This window comes from Osmia bicornis, chromosome 15 (assembly GCF_907164935.1).
Source record: "Osmia bicornis bicornis chromosome 15, iOsmBic2.1, whole genome shotgun sequence".
Classification (NCBI taxonomy): domain Eukaryota; kingdom Metazoa; phylum Arthropoda; class Insecta; order Hymenoptera; family Megachilidae; genus Osmia; species Osmia bicornis.
The window spans coordinates 740598-757603 of NC_060230.1; the positions used below are offsets into that span (position 1 = coordinate 740598).

Genomic DNA, 17006 nt, shown 5'->3' on the forward strand with positions numbered 1-17006 from the left:
TTCAAACTGATTTCTTTTATAGTGATATTTCATTTTCAAATATATAGTTACTTACTAGGTAGAATTTACAAATCGCCTTAAATAATTTTCAACACATATTATATATTTTTAGTTCCTTTAAATTTGATACTGTGATAAAATGCATGAAATTTTATAACATTTTTTCATCGTGAACAATTAATTTTAATATTATACAATTGTAACAAAAAATAATAATTAATTCATTATAAAGGCTGATTTGTATAAAATAAAAAAATGACAAGCGGAATCATATGGAATTAATAAATATGTTGGTAGTACTTGTATGTATGTATATCTATAACTTAACCTTTCTTCGATCAAATAATCCCGGTATAATACCGCATTGATATTTGTAACCTAATTAAAGACAAAAGTAATGACTACTTTTGTAAAATTAGTTGAAGAAAATTTACTTTATGGAATTTTGACAGTAACATGGCTATTATTTCTCTGGGTATATTACCTAAGCTATCGTCAGGTAAATTATAACCTAAAAATTTTGTATCTGGTATGGAAGCTTTTTCTATTTTACAAATTACTATTCGTAATATTCTTTTATTTTAATAACCAAGACGATATCGTGATTTTTTTTAAGTGTATTTAATTTCAGAACATATGAAATATGATTCTTTTATTTATGTTTTAAACATAGTAACGTATGTAATAAAATAAGCATGATATTAACATTATTTTCATTTTAGAAAGCTTTGGTAACACGTTTGGTTGAATTACCTCAGTCCGTTGAGAAGATAATGACAAAGGATGTTTATGATAAATCACGTAGTTATTATTTAGATAAATTAAACTTCAGTGATTTTAAAGAGTTTTATTCAGAACTCTTTACTACGGTATGAAATTTTGATTGATTTATTTAATATACAACGATAAATATTTAAATATTTCTAGGCTTTTCTATTGACTTTTGGCTATTATTATTTCTGGTCATGGAGTATTGATCTAATGAAATATTTTGGTTTTAATGAAAAAAATGAATACCTTGTAAGTGTTGTGTGTATGTTCCTGATAAATGTTCTTCATGACATAATATTTTTACCCTTGAAAATCTACTCTACATTTGTAGTGGAACAGAAACATGGTTTTAATAAAGAGGTATACTAATACAACTTCTACTCCACTGTTCAAATCATATTTTGTTACTAAATTTTTGTTATTAATTTCAGACACCGGCATTATTTATCAAAGACCGGCTTCTTATGTTTGTTATTCGAGAAGTAATCACAGAACCTATACTCTGTGCCATAATATGGATCATAAAGAACGGAGGAGATTATTTCTTCTTTTATGTTTGGATCTTTTTAATTATTGTTAGTGTATTTATGATGATTCTCTATCCAGAAGTAATCGCTCCACTGTTTGACACGTATACACCGCTTCCGGAGGGAGATCTGAAAAAGAAAATTGAAGCATTAGCAGCGTCTATTAATTATCCACTTTACAAAATATTTCTTGTCAATAAATCGAAGAGATCATCGCATAGCAATGCGTATCTTTATGGATTTTATAAGCACAAGAGAATTGTTTTGTTTGATACTTTGGTGAAAGAGTATTACAAACCACCAGAAGGTGAAACGGAAATAAAAGGATGTGAAACGGATGAAGTATTGGCAGTATTAGCACATGAATTAGGACATTGGAAATATAACCATACGTTAAAAGGATTTGTACTTGGCTTGGTAGATTTTTAACTTACATTTTATTTATTGTATCGTATACTTTTTTCTAATTTTTAAAATTATATTTCTTGTAGATGGGTTTCATGCTTAATCTCTTCCTCTATGCAAAACTTCTGAATTATGAACCTATGTACCGTGCTTTTGGGTTTATGGATTCTCAGCCTATATTTATAGGACTCATCATCGTCACCATGTATATTTTGATACCCTTAAATATAGTAAGTTTAATCAGGATGGATATTTTTGAATTGCTATAAACTATAATCTTTAATTGATTTAAGAAATAGGACTTATGATTAACTTCAATATTTTTTTAGCTGTTGAACTTCTTATCAGTAGTAGTTGCAAGAAGATTTGAATTCGAAGCAGACAGATTCGCAAAGATTGTAGGACATGGTGGGGCACTGAAAAGCTCATTGATTAAGCTTGGAGTAGATAATTTGGGTTATCCTCTTTATGACAAATTATTTTCTGGTTGGCACCACAACCATCCTTCCATTCTCGAAAGACTCGAAGCTATGGATAAAGAAGATTAATTATAAAATTAGTATTTAAATTTTGTATTGTATTTTGTACCGTTACCATGGTATTGTACTTTGTAATTAATATGATTTTTTATATTAAGTTAGTGCTTAGAATCTTAAAATAGTTATTTAAAAAAAGTAGATTTGTTCGAAAAAACATTAGTTTATTTCAAAATTATACTATAATAGAAAGAATTATACTTCAAAGTCTTAAATAAAATTTCCAGAATAATGTCAAATAATGATTTCATAGATTATTTTAATACTATATAATAATGAACATTATTGATAATGTTTTATTTTAGATATATATATATATATAAAAAGAAAATAATGATCGCAGTTTTAAATATATCTTGTTTATAATATATAGCAAATGAAATCTGCAAAAGTACGTATATACGCATTTTAATTTAAAAATAAATTAAGAATTTACTACGTGATATTTTGTATACAAAATTATTTTCATTTAATTCAATATTGTTACACGTATTGTAAAATATTTTCATACTTAGATTTGCTAGTGTTTCATCTATAATTAATTGGGTTAATATATAAAATAAAACGTATTATTATTTGTTGTAACACAAAGAAATATGCATTTTATACTTCTTCAATTTAAAATAAGTAATACTAATTTTGTTAATATAGAATTTCTATTAGTTTATTTAAATTCTAAGGTATTTGTAAAATATTTTATAAACATTGTTATGTTAGATGTATTTTTACAATAATAAAACAATACGTATATATAAATTCTATTAAAGTTTAATTGAACTAGAATTATATGATCTTCACTTAGATTTAGAATTTTTAAGAAGCTATTAACGTTTAATATTGTATTATATACTATACTTATAAAAATGTTGATAATTAATAAAAATGTACAATTTGTAAAATGTAAGATTTTAAAACCACTCAAAACAGAATATTTTTACATAAACTAGAAATTTAAGTAACTGGAACATTACAAGAAATTCTAATTGTTACAATTAACAAAAGAATTGAAATATATACAAAAAAATTAAGCTCAATTTAACATGACATCCATTTTGTTAATGTACATTTATATCGCAATTTTATTAAAATGCTCATGTTTACAATAAATACATAGAATTGAGGACAAATCACGCAACAGATCCGTTAGTCATTCCAAGATGTAACGTGCCTGAAACAGAATATTAAAAAATATTTAGCTCAAAATTGCAATATAAGTTTAGCAATTGAAAAAAAAAAATTTTGTGAAGGTTATTATATAAGAATTGATATACCAGTAGAAAATTCATGGATATTACTTAACACGTCGCGTATCGTTCTTTTTTTAAATTAACGTATCTTTGCTATTACATTTATGAATATAACCGAGGAAAACATTCGTTCTTTTTGTTTAATAACGGTTATCAATTTTGCTCATGTAAAATATGTATATGTATATTACATATAGATTGTAAAATTTCATAATTTCTAACAGTTATCATTAAATATGTATATATATGTATGTACATGTAAATAAATAGTTTTACAAGAGGCACAATAATAATAAACAAGTGAAAGATTCTATTAGATGGAAATTGTTAAATAGAACCAAAACTATACTGGACTAATTTGTAATATATTGTTTTATAATTTTTTACATCTTGCAAATACGTATAAGTTTTTTTTTTTTAATTTTTATTTATGAATAGCAGAAAGCATCCAAATTGTTAATTACTGCTAAGTTAAATAATTATATACGTACTTCTAACCCATTAGCTTAATGATAGTACAACCAGTGATTATAAAATACAATAATCATTCAAACTGTATTGTACATTTCTCATTTTTCAAATATACTAAATTTTACAAAGTATTTCCTACATTGGACCACTTGTAAATGTTCAATGCTTACAATTAGATGTTTCTATACATAAACACGTGAAAATTCGAGGTTATTGTATATATGCAGGATTCTTAAAACCCTCATATTACCACGAAACTTCGCGCATGTGCGTATTGTAGTATTTTCACTGATCAAATCAACGTTAATAACAGGTTACGAAATGCGCTATATTATATAATTAAAAAAAGAAATAATAATAACAATGATACTGTATAACACACAGAAAAATAATTTGATGTTTAATTGAATGATTTAAAAAATATTTGTATTAACATGCAAACGAAAAATAATCAAATTTAAATTTTCACTTTATCCTGTTATTGTTCGTCAATGGTGCATATAAATACATTTACATAAACTAGCTACTCGTTTATGTAAACAAATTAGTTATATACTTTTTATTTTCATCAAAGCTATTTTTTTAAATAAAAATATATTTTTTCAAACTCTGTTCCGGAGTGGTGGGCGGGAACTTTATACTAATTTAAATTTCTTACGTCATCAGTTGTCTAATGCTTTATGAAATTTATCATATGATAATTCGGTAGAAAAAATTATTTCATTCTGGACGAACTTGAATTTATGTTACAATCTTAAATATCTTCTATCACTTCATTTAGTTCGAATTAAAATAAAAAATTCATCATTAGTTTAATCAAAATTATGCATTTAATATCGTTGAAAATTGATAACATTGAACATAAACAAAAAAATATAGTATTCTATTATGAAATGTGATAGAATATTTCTAGTTTTATTCTACTTTTGGTCGACCAATAAGTTTGATCGTTTAGTAATATTACTTATGTGCAATTATTGATGCTACACTTTGTTATTGCACATTGATTATAAAAATTTAATTTACAGATGCATCACTATTAATCATGCGACTAAATTGAAATTAGTGTCATTCAAAAAATGAACTATGAATGACAAAATATTAATTAAACACTTAATAAGAATTCACTAGCAAATCTGAGCAAACTAATTTTTGATTGTTCCTTAACTGAAAAGAAAAATCTATTATTGTATTAAAATAAACATTAATTCCAACAATTTGATTTGCTTTTAAATTCTTTATATGTATAATAGCTCATTTCAATCAATATGTAAGTTCGTCCAGGAAAGAAAATAGCATTCAATCATATACATATGAATATATATATATATATATATATGTATATATGTATATATAAATATAATGAGTTATAAACACAACAGTACCTTGCACTTGTCACTCAGTTTGAGCACAAGCGACCTGGTGGCTGGTGTTCCATCGTCGTGGCGACAGAGAGAGAGAGACTCACGCATGTGAACACACGAGTACGAGTACTGAACAAATATCTAAAGCTGTTCTGAAAAGATTTCATTCCGTTCCGAATATCGTTTGAAACATCTGTTTTGTTTTAACGTCTTTTTCTTTGTTGCAAATGCAATTATATTAGTTATATTAGAGTTATCCGTCTTCTGTGAACTTGACACGTTATACGATATTCGGAGAAAAAATTTTTCAGATAAAAATTGCATAGTTAAATAAATTAAACTGAACAAGATGCTAGAATATCGATGGGGCATCAATTAAACGAAAGAGAAAATTTAAATTAATACCAAAATTATACTCAATGTTAAATAATAATTAGTGATCGTTTTGAATGGCTATAATCTTTCAATTTCTAAACAAAATATATAGAGAATATGTAATAAAAAATTGTATAGTACCTATGATTATAGGTAGTGATTGAATAAAATACAATAAAATTGTATTGCAATTGTTTGCTGTCAACTATTTCAGTATTTAAACTACGCAACTTTCGTCTGGAATTTTTTTCATAAACCAGTATGATTGAATAATGACGGCACAAAAAATAGATAAAATTAAAGATATGATACAAATCATTCGCACGAACGCTGATGAATAGAATTAACAATTAGTGTTCTTAGTTTTTCTATGGAGACTCCCAGACAAAATCTTTGAAAACAGTGAATTTCTATCGATGTTTGGACTTAACTTTTTTAAAAAATAAAAACAGACATGAAGATAATTCTGGGAGCCAAGCGGAATGAAAGGCTATAATTTTGCTTACGAAGAGAGACGTTATATAGAAAATATTTATTTTTCGTTCGTTTGATTGAGCAACGCCGAACATCGGCGCTATATATATTTTCGCTCTTTATTTTACTTTTGTGTTCTCTCATGTACATCCTTACACAGCATCTACGCATACACACATGCACATTGTCTCATACTCAATACATACAACATACATATACATATATATATACACATACATATATGTATGTATTTAATCTCTCTCTCTATCTATTTAAATATTTATGGCGATAGAATCTTGCTTATCCGAAGTAATGCGTAAGTATTTTAGTAGTTGACATTTTCTATTGATCAAATATTTAATTACTCTTATAACAAACAAAAAAATCAATATACTATTGAAAATTGAATATTTACAATTTAAGCAATACGATCATTAAATTATCTTTTGTTTCATATAAAAATTTCAACCTAGATTTACGTATAGCATATACACAATTTTAAGAAATAATGTTTAATCAATGAAAATGTTCGTATGAAAATACTTGAAACTTTTAAACGTACATGGTTAATCAAGATTCTACTATTAAGATTCATCTATCTATACATTATGATCTATTTATATATATACATTTAATTGTTGTTCTGAATATTGGGGATACAAGAAAGATTTTCATATAAAACAATAATGGAACTGAATTACCATTGCAAATATTTTAGTTTAAATAATAGAGTAGTTTTACTGGTTAAGAATTATGAGCATACATTTAAATAAGCTGTAAAGGTACATATACCATATAATAGTGTTAAAATTTTTTAAATTAATAATTGGAAAGTACTAATATACTTTCAATCTGATGTCGATTTTCTTGTATCTTCAATAATATAAAAAGTAATTAAATGTATATATTTAAACCAGATATATTGTATGTTTGTTCACTACGAAAATACAAAAAGTATTTACAATTCAATAAATAAGTCGTCACTTGGATGTGTCCACGGGTCACGAGTTTAGTATTCACAAATTAGCGCTTTACGTATTAAAAGGTGCTCACGGAACCAATGCCTTTTTTTATATTCGAAACACTGAATTAAAGAAATCTTTTTGTTTTATAAATAATATATCTCACATTTCCTAAATAATATAAAAGATACATTTTTATTTGGCGTTAAAATTTCTTTTTTTATATACTTTAATCTTTAATTATTAATGTTCATTTACTATAATTTTTTTATTGCATTTAAAATTTATTTCTAATAAATTATATTAGCCTTGCAAATATTACAAAAATTTATTTTTAAAACATACTACTTTAGCACCATAATAATCAAACAATTATTCTAAAATTCAGTGTTTCATTTTCTAAAACAAATTTTTCCAAACTGACCCCAACTGAATATGAAGCAACGAATTCTCCCTCACACCACTCCACAGAGTAAGAAAAATTGTTAAAGAAAAAATTGCTCTTTACTTTGGTCTAAGAATCCCTGCGATCCTCCTCTTCCTTCTTTATATCCTCGCTTTCTTTCTTTTCTTCAACCGTTTCCTCCAAATCTTGTTGCTGGTTCTCAGTGGGAATAACTTCTTCTGCTTTAATATCTTTAACTTCATCTTTAATCATTTCTTCTTTCACAACTTCTTCTTCTTCCTCCTCCTCCTCCTCCTCCTCCTCCTCCTCCTCTTCCTCTTCCTCCTCTTCTTCTTCTTCTTTTGCAACCATTTCTCCTTCATTAACAGGTTCTTCTTTTTGTAGCTCCTCTTTTAAGGAAGTTGATTCTTGTTCCTTCGTTTCCTCTGTTTCTTCTCCAGATGGGCTCACGTTAGTCCATCTGGATTTACGCCCTCGGTTTCGATTTTCTCTATCCGCATTTTGGTTGTTCAAATGTTTACCACCTTTTTTATCTCTTTGCGAATGATTCTCGGAATCAGAAGACCAAGTAGAAGGCGGGAGTTCTTGATTCCTCCAAGGAGCGGCAGTTTCTGGAGGAACGATCGAAGGTGGACCCATAGGGCCAAATGGTGGTCTGATATGAGGACGAATATCATCGAAAGGAGGTCTGAAAAAGGCGTCCGGTTCTCGTGGATCAAAAGGTGGTCCACGAGGGCCGAAAGGTCTCATGCCAGGTCGCAGAGGACGAGGTCCTAAACCTCGTGGATGAAACATTAGAGGACCTACGAAACAAATGTTTATTATACTATCTAATTTTATCTTGCATCAAAAATTTTATCTTGTTTTAAATTAATATTATAAGGTTAACATTTAAAACAAATTTAAAAGAATTGTTACAATATTATTTTGCAAAGATCCTTCAGAAAATAAAGAATTATTCTTACCTGGACCACGAGCTCCTAGAGGAGCTGGACGTGGTCCAAATCCATCAGGATGTCCAGGTCTTGGACCTCTGGGTCCCATTATAGGTGGCATCCCAAAGATAGGATCAATTCCAAAGAATTCTCGTCTTCTAGGTTCAAAATCACTCCGATCAAGGTGTCCCCTTGGATCGAAACCTTCTGGCAATCGTGGATCAAAGCCATCTCTTCTGATCTCAAACTCGAAACGATCTCGATCATCCAATGGCCTTCTTCCTCGTATTTCAGACCTGTCAAATTCCTCCCTTTGACAAATAATAACAACTGATTAAACAGTTTGAATTAACAAAATATTTGAATGTAAGTTAATATGTATTCACTATTACAACCACATTATATCATAGTTCCTTCAGCGGGTATTATCTAAAACATTACGAGTATTATCTAATATTACAATTTTTGCTTTAAATAAGTTTCTAAAATTGTAGAACATTTGGTTATTATTACCATCACAGCGTTTCTTTATTCAGAATTGAAAAAATTATGAACGAAGGGTTATTATTATACATATATACACAATTTTGTATGTGTTTACCTCTGTTCCCTGGGTGGTCCAAGCCTAGCAAACTCTTCCACTCTCTGTTGCCCATGTATCCTATTATCAAATTCTTCTTGATATATTCCTCCTTGTAGCCTCGGTACATCAATATATTCTTCGTGAATCTGTGATCCTCTATGACCTCTGCCAAAATTTGGCCTATCTCTTTGTTGCTGAAACTCTCTTGGATCTTGAGGATTACGGAAATCTGAAGGCCGAGCCGAGAAATCAGCTCTCTCTTGCGGTAAACCAAACTTTGGTAAATCCATCAGAGAAGAAAGAGGCTCTCCGCGCGCCGACCGAGTATCTTCGAAATTTCTATCAGATCTATCCCGATCTGGTCGATTGCGGGGAATCATTCGGTCGACCCGATCTTCTAATGGAAGTGTGCCATCGGCCAACTGACGCAGACGTTCGGCTAAGCTCGGTTTACCATCTTTTTTTGGAGTAGATTCATTTTCCTAAAAATATAATAAATATAATATTTAATATTTTTACTAACATACGTTGAAATTGAAAGAATTAATAAAAATAATGTAATGATTTTTGAAGATTACCTGAAGATTTAGATTTTGAGTTTGAGAATTTCCTTCTCGATTTTCTCTGTTCTCTCTTTCTCTTCTGTCATCTCTGTCTCTATCTCTGAGATCTCTTCTGCGATCACGTCCTCTGTCTCTTCCTCTGCCCCTTTCTCTCCCACGATCCATTCTTGAATCATTTTCTCTATCTCTATGAGACAAGTGCGTTTCTCTGTCTCTTCTTTCTCTGTTTTCACGCTCTCTTTCTCTTTCTTTGTAGTCTCGATGCTGTTGCTGTTAAAATTATTAAAAATTTTAAATGTAACATTTTGAATAATATTACAGTATTTAATTAATATATATATTTACCTCTAATTGATCAGACTCTGTTCTCTCTTCATTTTGTGACAATTGTTGCTCGGTTAAATTGTTCTTATTTTTGGCTCCATTTGATGTCTGTGGCATCGCGTCCTCCATTTCTACATCCATATCGTCTGCAGAATGTTGTTGCTGAGGTAGTTGCATTTGTAAAGAAGCAGAAGGTCCTACACCATAAGGTTGACGTAACATTGGCAGATTTGGCATTCCTGTTTCCGTCGTCGGTGGGGGAACTCCTATTGGAGGAACATTATGTGGCATACCTGAAATATTTGTATACTATGAACATCTTTCCTATTTTCAGAAAATTTTATTTTTATTTAATTATATATATACCAGTAGAATTAGGTTTATCGGAAGGCGCAGCTGGTGCAGGTAAAGGAATTTGCGTTAATAACCCAACACCAACACTTGCACCAAACGGAGAATTAACTGGAGGTGTTAACATAGTCTGCATCATTCCTGGAGGGCCTAATAAACTTTGCATATTTGGTGGAGGCACGCCTATTGGAACGTTGGGCATTAAACTGTGTGCCATTGGTAATCCCATTGGTCCAATCATCCCTAAGTATTAAACAATAATTTGCTAGATTTATTTTCTAATTTATCATTAAGGAAGGATACAGATTTCAGATAATTACTTACGAGGAACTCCTGGCATCGTGAAAGCAGGTGGCATCATTTGTAACTGTGTATTTGGTGGTGGTAAAAGTGCAGCGGATGTAGGGGGTCTAATTGGCGGTGGTTGACTTGTATCAATAACTTGTTGCTGCTGTTGACCTTGCTGTTGATTTTGTTGCTGAGATTGTTGTTGTTGAGTACTAGTCGAAGGTTGCATTACGTTCACGATACCGTCTGTCAAACTCGGAAGTGCAGCAGCTGCAACTAAAGCTTGCTGCTGTAACTGCAACTGTTGCTGAAGCACGTCTGCATTTGTCCCGGAATGCTTTAATTTACCTGAAAATTAAAAGAAAATACATTAGAAGCATGTTTTAAATGAGAATTAATTTAGTACATCTGAAATGGTTTCTTTCATTTACCTTTTAAATTAGGTGGCAGCGTATCCTCATCAATCATACCTCCTTCTTCAAGTAATTCTAAATCCTGATCAGTAACGTTAAGTAATTTATTCCAAGGAATATAACTAACTCCTAATTCAACTTCCCAATAATCTTTCCATTCTTTCCCCTTTACTCCTTTTCCTGGTGCCCAGGCTAACTGAAATTGATCATTTTCAATTTATAAAAATTAACTAGATTCTAGTTACTAGAATCGGTTAATGAATAAAAAATGAAATATTAATCTGAAGTTGATTAAATATTATCTATAATTCAAACAACTTACAGTAATTGCTTTTCCTTGCATTTTATGATTTTTAAGTTTAGTAAGAGCTCTATATGCATCTTGTCTTCTATTCATGCATATGAATGCACAACCTCTAGGTGAAATCAGATCTATACTGACAATATCGCCAAATTCTCCAAAAGTATCCGAAAGCTCTTCTTGGTGTACCAACTTGGATAAATGACCTACCCAAAGTGTAGTACTACAAACTGTAAAAACAAAACATATAATAACAACCGATAAGCAATTTTTTAAATAAAAATGTATAAATTACCGCTTAATTTGTCTCTCATAATTGGAGGTAATCCTCTTTTACGTCTTTCTCTTTCTTTTTCTCGTTCCTCCTCAGTCATTTTTTCTCGGCTATCTTCGCGTTTTCTCTCACGTCCCCTATCTCGCGAACGAGACCTATAAATATAACAAAACAATATACATTAAAAATATTCATTTTTATGCTCTGCATATTACTAGATGTACAAATTAATTTGCTGCTGATTTCAAATTTAAATATTTTGCCGCACCTTTTAAAAATAAACCTACAATTAACCACACATAATACATATGTGAAATTACCTTCTTCTTCTGGATCTACTTCTTGACCGAGATTTTCTATCCCTGTCCCGATCCCGATCCCGGTCCCTATCTCTGTCTCTGTCTCTATGCCGAGGTGATCTAGATCGACTATGATGTCTGTACCGATCAGGCGATCTACTTTGTGACCTTGTATTATCACAATTTACAATTTCTACGCTGCTACTATCTCGTCTTGCACCATTTCTATATGCAGTAATTTATTTAAAATTAGTTTTATAACACTCAGTAGAATTATATTAAAGTAAGAACGAAAAAATATTAACCCAGAGTAATCTTGTGTATCTGTTCGTTCATCGAGAAGCGGACTTTTTTGATTTTGATGCATCTGCTGATTGATCTGCCTAATATTTGACAAAGGTTGAGAGACATACGGTAGAGCCGGTGGATAACCAGGAGGCGGTTGACTCATGTCTTGAATCACTCCGCTACTTACATTTGTTATATACGCGTTTTGTTGATTTGGTTTTAAAATGTCTGAAGGTTTTAATTCGCATTCTGATGCAAATGGTAAATTCTAAAAAAAAAATTTGTTCGATTTTGAGTAACAAATAGTGTTTCCTTTTCATGATAGCAACTTACAGGAACAGTTTGAGCTAAGTGCTTATCAAATTCCTCTTCTTGCTGCTTCATTTGCTGCAATTTTCGCATTTTCTCTTCCATTTCATGTTGCGACGAAGAAGCACTTCCTTGCATTGTTTGTTGCAACGTTTGAAGTTGTCTTAAAACCTATTATTAATTCAATTATTAACTTCTTTTATATTAAAATCAGAAGAAAGAATTCATATATATATATACTGAAATGTTACAATATTTTATAAAATACCTCTGGATTTGTTAAAAGAAGTCCAAGACTCTCCAAACTATTTCCAGCAGAGACTGCATTATGTTGACCAGTATTAGATGTTGTTGTTGTTGGTGAATTAGCAACAACAACATCATCGTCTTCTTCCTCGCCATAATCAAAATCTAAAAGTTTCTTATCAAATTTTACAGAACTCTTCTGTTCACTCGCTGATTCCTGTTTTTTTAATAATAATTGCTGTAAATGTTGTAGTTGGTCGAGAAAAGAAGCATCCACTTGAGTTGAATTCGATTGCCCCTAAAAAAAAAAAAGGAAAACTTAAAATTCCATACTAGCATGTAATTACATAAATTGCCGAAGTCGATAATTATAAAACTAAAACTTACTAAAAGTTTATTGGCGTTAACTATATTCGCTGTTTCCATTTTTGTTTGTGCAAGCCAAGCAGGATCGATTGGCTTTGCAGAAGAAAATAACTTTTGATCTTTCACTGCATTCTTTGCACTTAAAGGCGGAGTTTTTACAGCACTTGCAGTATTACTTGCGTTATTCGTTGAAGGAACATTTAGTGTACCTATAAATTTTCAGAGAACAAGTAGCTTTGTATTCATACATAAAACTGATCAATTAAAATGATCAACTTTTACCATTAGAATTAACTGCCTGCTCCTTATGTATTGGATGATTTGGGTCTGCAAGATCAAACAGAGGTTGTATAACCTCAGAAGGAAAAACTGCATTCTTTTGCCAAAGATTTAAAACCCTTATCACTTTGCTTTTATCCTCCTGAGGACACTTTAAAAGATTTAAGAAGGTGGTTTGCATGTTTTTGGCAAAACGTGGAGCAAAAACATCTTTCTCCACTCCAAACTGATGTCTGGATTGGCGTACAATTGAATCTATAACGTACAATCCAGGCACTTTGTACTCTGGTTTACACTGCAACATGTAAACAATACACATTAATCATTATTTGTAACATAAAATCATTATTACTCAATTTAATAAATTACCTTTTGAATGAATTTCTCAACACTTTGCACAACATGTTTGTAGAATTTGATTGCCTTAATTGCACCCCTAGTTAAAGAGTTCATTTTAGCTTTGGAAATTGGCGGTTTGACATCGTACAGAGCTGATAGCTAAAAACAATAAGAATACAATTAAAATCATTTATAAAAACATTTCACTTAAATGTTATTACTGTTTCAATTTATAACCAATATATATGTATATATATGTAAAAATAATAATTAACAGATAAAACAAATTTAACAAGTTTTTGATGTAATAACTTGGCATTGTATAAATTTTATCTAATATGTCATGTTTGTTTCTCTTCTTCGCCTCTTTCAATAGCACCATAGAAATAAATAAATGTAGATATTTATCATTCTTTTCCTCTGTGTAGATTACAAAAACTTAAACAATAATAATAATAATCATTAAGTTTACATCATAAACACCTTAAATCATAGTAAAGGTTCTTTCACTGTTCTCCCTCTTTCTTACATGTAGTAAGACTTTCCCTCTCTCTCACACAGACTAGAAATCAAAGGATTCTTCGAACACAAAAATCACTGAATTCCTCAAACATTGAGCATCAAAGACATCGAAAAGACTATTGTCTCTGGGAGTATGTTTTTCAATTGTGTCACTTTTGACTTTAAACGGAAGAAAGGAAAGAAAAAGAGAAGAAAGACGAGAAAAAAAGAGGGAGAGTCGGCGGGCTAGAAAAAGAGTCGAAGGTAAATCAGCTTACCTCCGCGTTAAATGCCTTAACCGCCTCCATCCTAATAGAGGTGCAAAGCACCAAAAATTTGCTATGTTTCACAGGAATCCGTGATTCTTGAGACGTTCAATGTTTTCACGATAAATTGCATGTCTCCGCTCAGGGCGCACTGTCTAGCTGGGCCATGCCACTCAAGATGGCGGCGCTATTTCCCGAAAGGCATCACGGGGCGGTGATGTGTGACGTCACACGTCGCTGTGCACGGTCGGTAACAAATTGTGTTTTAATACCGATTGTCCTTCCCCAATTAGAATGCAAGAAATTACATTATTAGAAAATGATCTATCCATATAAATATTTTATTCTCCCATATAAATAATTATATTTTATCAAAATATTTGATATAGAATTATTGAAAATTGCAGAAGCAGAAGTACCAACTTTACTCTTTAAGAAACATATGTATATATATATATATATACATAGAAAAATTTTGAATACCTATATAATTGTAACTAATGTTATAAGATTATATATACAAGTTTGAATTCATGAAATATTCAATACAAACTGTATGTAGCTATATAAAATTGTAATTAATGGAATGAAAATATAAATAAATGAAAATCTTCAATAATTATATCAGTATGATGACTTGTGAATTTTAAAAAAAAGGCGACATAACCTTACATTCAGTGTTGATTTATTTAAATTTTCTGTACGTATATGTATGTATTTCTATTTTATAAACCAAGTAATGATGTTATTAATTTAACAGGAATTTAAAAAACAGAAATGATAAAAATACCGGAGGAAATTAATCTTGAAGATTACATCTTAATACTTCCATCAGTGGGTGTTGGAAATGTTGGACAATTATCCATTGATTTATTAATATACAATCTGAATCTGAGCAAGACTGGAAGTATGTGGAATTCTATGTTTCTTCCAATTTCTGGTCTTGATCCTTATAATAAAGATTCTAGTTCTATTTGCACTGCTGCTGACTTTTATCTTGCAACATCTTGTAAAATAATATGTTTACAATTACGTTCACCCTATGTTGATAACTCAAATGACTTTTTTGAAGAATTAGCACAATTTGTTCAAAACAGAAAAATCAGCAAGGTATAATAATCAAAAGACATATTAGTTACTCTTTTGCTCACCTTAATATTAATAAATGAATATTTTTACAGGTAATAGTTTTAACCAGCAGTTATGACTATGAGTGTGCTAATGGAATAGATTCTACCTTGAGATATCTAACTTCAGATGTTTCTTTATTAAACAATGAACAGCTTCTTGAAAGTCTTGCTTGGAGAAAGCATGTAAAAGGAACTTCAATAGAATCTCCAGAATGTAGTCGTATCCCTGGTGGAGGTTTTGCAAGTAATCTTTATGAACATTTGAAATCAGAGGACATTGTTTGCACAATATTGTTTTGTTATTGTTCTGAAGGAAATAATGTTTCTGATGCACTATTATTATATAAAGGTTTAAACAAATGGCTAAATCTATTAAATGACAATGCCATTAATGATGTTAAATATCCACCATCTTGGGAATACTTTTTTGGTAATCCACCTTCTACTGAACTGTATTAAGCTTCAAATATATTTTATTTAGAAAATTTTCGTATATTTTATAAATATTTTATATATGATATTGTAGATATTACATAGTATTAGGGAATATAAATTTGATTCAACAATATTTAATTATTAAATTAGAAAATGACAGTAAAATAATATTACTTTTAATGATTTGATTTAGTAATATTTAATTTACATAATAATTTCTTAATAAAACATTTATTATTTATAAAACAAATATTCAAGCAAGGAGTTTGAATTTAGAAGAGAAAGCAGAATAAGACACTAAAGCTGCTAAAAGTGCAGCAAGAAGTTCAGAATTAACCCAAGGTCCTAAATAAATGCCTGGATTATTAAGTACTACTACAGCTAAAGGTTTCACACTGCTTGGATCTTCTCCATTTCTATATGCTTTACGTATGGCTGCATATCTTTCTTCATCGTATAATTTTATCTCATAATCTCCAGAACGTGCTTTCTTTATCTCTTCTGTCCAAGAAACCTATAAAATTATTATTAATTGTAATTAAAGCTGGATCATTTTTGTATGAACTTAATTTTTGTATAAACTTTACTATATGTAATTGTATTTAATACCTGGTATTTGTTATCAGAACTTAATCTAGCAGCAGGTAATGATTTGCCATCAATTTCAGCATACAATGTAATACCCTTCACACCGTTACTACATTTAAGCACAAACTGTGTTGTAAATGCAACATGTGTCAGAATTGTAGCATCTTCTGTAACATATGCAGATGCAACAACCTCAGGTTTTTGACAAGTTTCACTGAGAACTCCAGAAATTCCACAAATCAAGATACAAAATGCTATGAATCGATTCATTATTTTATTTTATGTCTACTTTAATCAATGATTTATTTTATGAAGTGTTTAAAGTTAAATTATACTAGTAATTCAGTAGCTACAAAATCGTTACAACCATTCAGACAACTTAAATTATAT

The 17006-nt window shown here is 29.9% G+C and overlaps 4 protein-coding genes across 8 annotated transcripts; 2 read left to right on the top strand and 2 right to left on the bottom strand.

The window, feature by feature from the left end:
• The first annotated feature begins 304 nt into the window (after positions 1–304).
• LOC114872876 (CAAX prenyl protease 1 homolog) lies at positions 305–2561 on the top strand. The gene is made up of 6 exons (XM_029180600.2): positions 305–499; positions 723–869; positions 928–1131; positions 1203–1715; positions 1790–1933; positions 2033–2561. The coding sequence occupies exons 1-6, from the start codon at positions 398–400 to the stop codon at positions 2249–2251; spliced, it is 1329 nt and encodes a 442-aa protein (XP_029036433.1). The 5' UTR covers positions 305–397; the 3' UTR covers positions 2252–2561.
• A 428-nt stretch (positions 2562–2989) lies between these two features.
• LOC114872999 (SR-related and CTD-associated factor 4) lies at positions 2990–14705 on the bottom strand. 3 transcript variants are annotated; one of them, XM_029180812.2, is made up of 19 exons: positions 14476–14705; positions 13727–13855; positions 13361–13652; positions 13100–13287; positions 12735–13010; positions 12491–12637; positions 12175–12425; positions 11891–12094; positions 11592–11725; positions 11318–11526; positions 11014–11191; positions 10619–10930; positions 10310–10537; positions 9965–10236; positions 9635–9889; positions 9075–9538; positions 8504–8784; positions 7641–8341; positions 2990–3407 (listed from the first exon to the last, which is right to left on the bottom strand). In XM_029180812.2, exons 1-18 carry the CDS (start codon positions 14503–14505, stop codon positions 7647–7649), a joined length of 4545 nt encoding a protein of 1514 aa, XP_029036645.1. In that variant the 5' UTR covers positions 14506–14705; the 3' UTR covers positions 2990–3407; positions 7641–7646. The 3 variants fall into 3 exon arrangements, with proteins under 3 accessions (XP_029036645.1, XP_046144997.1, XP_046144996.1); XM_046289041.1 differs by lacking the exon at positions 2990–3407 and adding an exon at positions 14009–14134 and having other exon boundaries at positions 7579–8341; positions 14476–14704; XM_046289040.1 differs by lacking the exon at positions 2990–3407 and having other exon boundaries at positions 7579–8341.
• Positions 14706–14910: 205 nt separating this feature from the next.
• LOC114873010 (proteasome assembly chaperone 2-like) lies at positions 14911–16082 on the top strand. 3 transcript variants are annotated; one of them, XM_029180844.2, is made up of 3 exons: positions 14911–15017; positions 15224–15573; positions 15645–16082. In XM_029180844.2, exons 2-3 carry the CDS (start codon positions 15241–15243, stop codon positions 16050–16052), a joined length of 741 nt encoding a protein of 246 aa, XP_029036677.1. In that variant the 5' UTR covers positions 14911–15017; positions 15224–15240; the 3' UTR covers positions 16053–16082. The 3 variants fall into 3 exon arrangements, with proteins under 3 accessions (XP_029036677.1, XP_029036676.1, XP_029036675.1); XM_029180843.2 differs by having other exon boundaries at positions 14913–15163; positions 15239–15573; XM_029180842.2 differs by having other exon boundaries at positions 14915–15163.
• Positions 16083–16211: 129 nt separating this feature from the next.
• Positions 16212–17006, bottom strand: LOC114873016 (translocon-associated protein subunit delta). The gene is made up of 2 exons (XM_029180849.2): positions 16638–17006; positions 16212–16542 (listed from the first exon to the last, which is right to left on the bottom strand). Exons 1-2 carry the CDS (start codon positions 16884–16886, stop codon positions 16282–16284), a joined length of 510 nt encoding a protein of 169 aa, XP_029036682.1. The 5' UTR covers positions 16887–17006; the 3' UTR covers positions 16212–16281.

Coding starts and splice junctions, on each gene's coding strand:
- LOC114872876 (XM_029180600.2), top strand. CDS start 398: ATGACTACTTTTGTAAAATTAGTTGAAGAAAATTTACTTTATGGAATT. Junction 870..927: donor ATTCAGAACTCTTTACTACG/GTATGAAATTTT, acceptor AAATATTTCTAG/GCTTTTCTATTGACTTTTGG. Junction 1,132..1,202: donor AACATGGTTTTAATAAAGAG/GTATACTAATAC, acceptor TATTAATTTCAG/ACACCGGCATTATTTATCAA.
- LOC114873016 (XM_029180849.2), bottom strand. CDS start 16,886: ATGAATCGATTCATAGCATTTTGTATCTTGATTTGTGGAATTTCTGGA. Junction 16,543..16,637: donor GTTCTGATAACAAATACCAG/GTATTAAATACA, acceptor ATAATTTTATAG/GTTTCTTGGACAGAAGAGAT.
- LOC114873010 (XM_029180844.2), top strand. CDS start 15,241: ATGATAAAAATACCGGAGGAAATTAATCTTGAAGATTACATCTTAATA. Junction 15,574..15,644: donor AAAACAGAAAAATCAGCAAG/GTATAATAATCA, acceptor ATATTTTTACAG/GTAATAGTTTTAACCAGCAG.
- LOC114872999 (XM_029180812.2), bottom strand. CDS start 14,505: ATGGAGGCGGTTAAGGCATTTAACGCGGAG. Junction 12,638..12,734: donor TTCTTTTAACAAATCCAGAG/GTATTTTATAAA, acceptor AATTAATAATAG/GTTTTAAGACAACTTCAAAC. Junction 11,726..11,890: donor AGTAGATCCAGAAGAAGAAG/GTAATTTCACAT, acceptor TTATATTTATAG/GTCTCGTTCGCGAGATAGGG.